We start from the raw sequence: 4,968 nt of genomic DNA on the forward strand, positions 1-4,968 counted from the left end.
TAGTGCGAGATTTCAATTGGCATTCACACTGCATTGTCAAATTCAATTTTTAATAAAAAACATATTTTTTATCTAAATTTTTACAACAAAAAATACGCATTTTTGAATATTACAGAGGGGCATCGAAATAAGTACATTTTGGCCACAAAGTAGAACACTTAACCATGATAGTGGATAGATAGTGTAAGATAGATGTAACCTAAATATAAAAGTACAGTAGGTTAATATAAGTATAACAAACTAAATATACCGTCTATAATGAATAATTATACTTTATATTAAGTGTTGCCTACAGAAATAATTGCTACTAAATCCGAGCCTATAAACAATAAAATTAAAATAAAATATGCAACTAATCGACGAGCAGAATACCTACCTCCAACCATTGCCTAATTGCTCCGAGGGCGAATCTGGAAGATTTCCGCCCGAACCGCTAGAACAATATATTATTCTCAGGATTTATATCAATATATGCATGTCTAAAGAAACCAAAAAATACCCAAAATATCAGGTTACCAAACATTTATGCTGGAAATTTCGGATGAATAAAATTATATGTGCTACCTTCGGTAAACGAATTAAGTATTCGAAAATCGTCGGTTCTCATTCATTGTACGTTTATTATCAATGATAATAAATTGTGTCAACAGAGCAATCACGCTATAGAATTATATATTATATAAATTTAAACTTACCGTTTCTTCCCAGAAGACGAGGTAGCTACCGAAGGCTCTACTACTAATATGCTGCCCATATAAACTTATGCCTGAAAAGGAGAGTGTAAATGTAACAACATCACAGAAAATAAACGAAAGTTAATTCGTTTTTTAAATCACAGCATAATAAAAATACTAGCTTTAAATTTGTATCGTTTCTTACAGTAGATTATTCCTTCATTTAAACGTGCACGATTGCTGGAAACTAAATACATTTGTAGATTTATGAACATTGGTGTTAAAAAATATCACATGCCTGACATAAAACGGCCAAAACACAATGACCTTCATAATCAACAGAGGCAATTATATGCGACAGTACCGTGGTTCGTTGACTTGGTTAACATAAGGATAAAGGTGCTGGAATAATTTTGTTCTAATACAATCATCTAGCGATAAAGCATAAAAAGTTCACATGATTAAGTGAGAAAAGTTGTGGAATTACAGTTTGAACTTAGGTATTACATTATTATTTATTAATTGAAACAACTCACGATTTTTATCAAAAATATAATTATGTATTAGTACTTTTCTATACACAAAAAATATGTATATACAGTGGAATTGATGAAAACATGTCATAAGTAAGCATCGACCAGGATCATGGGTGTACAAGGCAGGTACAGCCGTTTTCGAGATACGAGACAAAAAGTGCCAAGAATGGTTATTCAGTTTTTGAGAGAATGGAACGTACGATTTCAATAATTAACTTCCCGAAGGAGAAGTTTATGTTTTCATCAAAAAACCCGATCCGCTAATTTATGTTTTCTCGACGTTTCAAGCCATTCTGAATCGATTGAGACCAAATTTGGAAAAAGTATGTGTGTGTGTGTGTGTGTGGTGTGTGTGTGGTTGTGTGTGTGTGTATGTGAACAGATTTTTTGCCGTAAATCGACGTTTTCTCAAAACGGCTGGACCGATTCCAAAAATTTAAAAGCCATTCGATGTATCTCGACGAGGACATTGTTTGTCAGTTTTGTGCGACGATCGGCCAAGCCGTTTCTTCGTAAATAGCAGAAAAGTGAAAAATTTTTCGTCTACGTTTTAGCCCGCAATTCTGAATCGATTTTGAAAATTCAAAAACCGTTCGAAAGATAATGATTGGGAATCGTGCTGATTAGTTTTTGGTAGAGATCGGCCGGGCCGTTTTCTTGTAATAAAGTTTTTAAAAAAAAAAAATTTCGACGATTTTTATGATTATTTTTTTGACGTAGATACAATAGTCTTCTAGATCATACTAAAATATTACGGCCCTACGACAACTGGTTCAGCTTTAAAAATTCGTCAAAGTTTGCAAAAATCAGTATGGTCTTTTTGCCATTTGTCAAAATTAGACTTTTGATCGACGTTTTCTCAAAAACGCCTGAACCAATTTTAGAAATTTAAAAGCCATTTGATGTATTTCGATGAGGACTATCGTTTGTCAGTTTTGTGCAACGATCTGACAAGCCGTTCTTTGTAATTCGAAAAAACTTTTCGTACACATTTAAGCTTATCCTACCGAACCGATTTTAAAAAATCAAAAACTGTTCGAAAGATATTAGTTGGGAATGATACTGATAAATTTTAGGTGAAAATCTACCGAGCCGTTTTCTTGTAATTAACTGTTGAAAAAAAGTGTTAAATTTTCGTCCACATTTAAGCTCATCCTACCGAACCGATTTTGAAAAATCAAAAACTGTTCGAAAGATATTAGTTGGGAATGATACTGATTAATTTTAGGTGGTGAAAATCTACCGAGCCGTTTCTTGTAATTAACTGTTGAAAAAAAGTGTTAAATTTTCGTCGACATTTAAGCTCATCCTACCGAACCGATTTTAAAAAATCAAAACTGTTCGAAAGATATTAGTGGGAATGATACTGATTAATTTAGGTGAAATCTACCGAGCCGTTTTCTTGTAATTAACTGTTGAAAAAAAGTGTTAAATTTTCGTCGACATTTAAGCTCATCCTACCGAACCGATTTTAAAAAATCAAAAAACTGTTCGAAAGATATTAGTTGGGAATGATACTGATTAATTTAGGTGAAAATCTACCGAGCCGTTTTCTTGTAATTAACTGTTGAAAAAAAATTTAAGCCGATTTTCATGGCACTTTTTTTGGCGATATACATTATGGTCTTATAGAACTTACTGTAATATTATGGCCTTACGACAAGTAGTTTAATTTTACAAATTCGTCAAAGTTTGCTAAAATTATTATCGTTTTTTTCAAAGTAGGATTGATAAGGAATATTATTTACACTTTTTTTTATTAAGTCGATTATTTACACATATCGGGAAGTTCATGTAACTTGCCTCAAGGCTAAATACCAAACCAACTAGTTTAACATTTAACTTGCAACCGATTTGAATGATTCGAAAAAGCATTCAATTCCTATTGATTAGAAGGATTGCTGATTAGTTGATTAGGCCAAGGCAGGTTCAGCCGTTTCGAAGATACAAGGCAAAAAGTGCCAAGAATGGTAATTCAGTTTTTGAGAGAATGGAACGTACGATTTCAATAATTTAACATTTAACTTGAAACCGATTTGAATGATTCGAAAAAGCATTCAATTCCTATTGATAAGAAGGATTGCTGATTAGTTGATTAGGCAAGGCAGGTTCAGCCGTTCCGAAGATACGAGGCAAAAAGTGCCAAGAATGGTAATTCAGTTTTTGAGAGAATGGAACGTACGATTTCAATAATTTAACATTTAACTTGAAACCGATTTGAATGATTCGAAAAAGCATTCAATTCCTATTGATAAGAAGGATTGCTGATTAGTTGATTAGGCAAGGCAGGTTCAGCCGTTCCGAAGATACGAGGCAAAAAGTGCCAAGAATGGTAATTCAGTTTTTGAGAGAACGGAACGTACGATTTCAATAATTTAACATTTAACTTGTATTGGTTTAAATTTTTGGGAAGGCTGGTTTAGCAGTCTCGGAGATCAATTGAAAAAAATGAAAAAAAAAACATTTGGCGGTGAAAACATCAAACGATCATTAGCATTTGCACATGAAATTGACAGATATTTTTTTAGAGATTTTAACAATAAGTACAAATTTTGTTCACGTTTTCTAGGGGTTCTTGCCAATGTTTATTCGTTAGCTCTTAAAATTAGAATTTTTCAAGCCTTTTTTTCAAAAAATTTAAGATTCTCAAAGGTCAATTTTTCCAAATTTTCAAAAAATTTAAATTTCGAGTTAAGCGTCACGATGCCAGAAACACTAGTTTAAAATGTAAATCAAAGATCAAGATTAGCAAAACATAAGCATGAATATTTCATATAATTAATGTAGGGAGTAAGAAAAATTTTAATGCATAAAGGCATTTTAGATTAAAAACTATTTGTGGTTTTCCATATATAAATGTTTGAATATATAACTGTTGTGAGCAATAACAATTTTGAGAAGACGTAGTATTGCGTTATACGCTATACAAGATAACATATCAAGGGTTAATAAATGAGCTCATTATCACAAATCAATTAATATTACAATGGCCTAATGTAATATGCACAAATACCAGAAAATTAGTATTAATAGATTGAAGTATAAATATATGTTATTATAAATAATCAGCATAATATTTATATTGAACACAAATTTTAGGCTTCTCTAGCTATGCGGTTGGTAAGCCTGGGCCCAACACACTTTTGGCAATACAAAAGAAATGACATTGTACATACGTCAAGAAATTCGTGCTAAACAAACAATTTACTTTATACGAATATTTAACAGTTAACTAAAAATAGAAATTAGGTAACATATTGAACTGTGCCATCTATTTTGAGATAATAAATAAAAAGAAATTTTTATAAATTATTATTGAATTAGTTTACTATACGACAAGCAAACGTGATGACATTTGTAATAGTTTGATTCGATTGGAAATGACAGAACATAACAATTGTAAACTATACTATTTCATATACATTAATTGTAGGTTTATTCAGCCACATGCACTTTCAAAAGTAGTAATTGTATACAAAAATTATGACAGCCCTCGTGCTTAATCAAACGTCGGCGCCATGTTTGAAAAACAATCTACTATCAAAAGATGTCACAAAATCTACAATTTTTACAATATTAACTCACCGTTCAATTTATCAATAGCTCTATCTGCAGAGATTGATCTGGACAATCGACAAATGCATATCCTCCACGTTTGACCAACACTTCAGAACATGAAAGATTGTGATCCGAAAGAGTTGTCGCAAAGCGGATTCGCCAGAGTCAATCGGGAGGTTACCGACATACAATTTGCTCAT

At 31.9% G+C, this 4,968-nt stretch overlaps 1 protein-coding gene across 1 annotated transcript; it reads right to left on the bottom strand.

The window, feature by feature from the left end:
• Positions 1–691: 691 nt before the first annotated feature.
• Positions 692–4,968, bottom strand: LOC113364002 (insulin-like growth factor 2 mRNA-binding protein 2). The gene is given in 5 exon segments (XM_026606465.1): positions 692–759; positions 4,196–4,201; positions 4,796–4,825; positions 4,828–4,902; positions 4,905–4,968. Coding segments are annotated over 5 exon segments (243 nt in total).

The sequence above is a fragment of the Ctenocephalides felis genome, unplaced genomic scaffold, assembly GCF_003426905.1.
Source record: "Ctenocephalides felis isolate EL2017-DRISC unplaced genomic scaffold, ASM342690v1 CF-g0.4_SCAFFOLD_00845, whole genome shotgun sequence".
Taxonomy (NCBI): domain Eukaryota; kingdom Metazoa; phylum Arthropoda; class Insecta; order Siphonaptera; family Pulicidae; genus Ctenocephalides; species Ctenocephalides felis.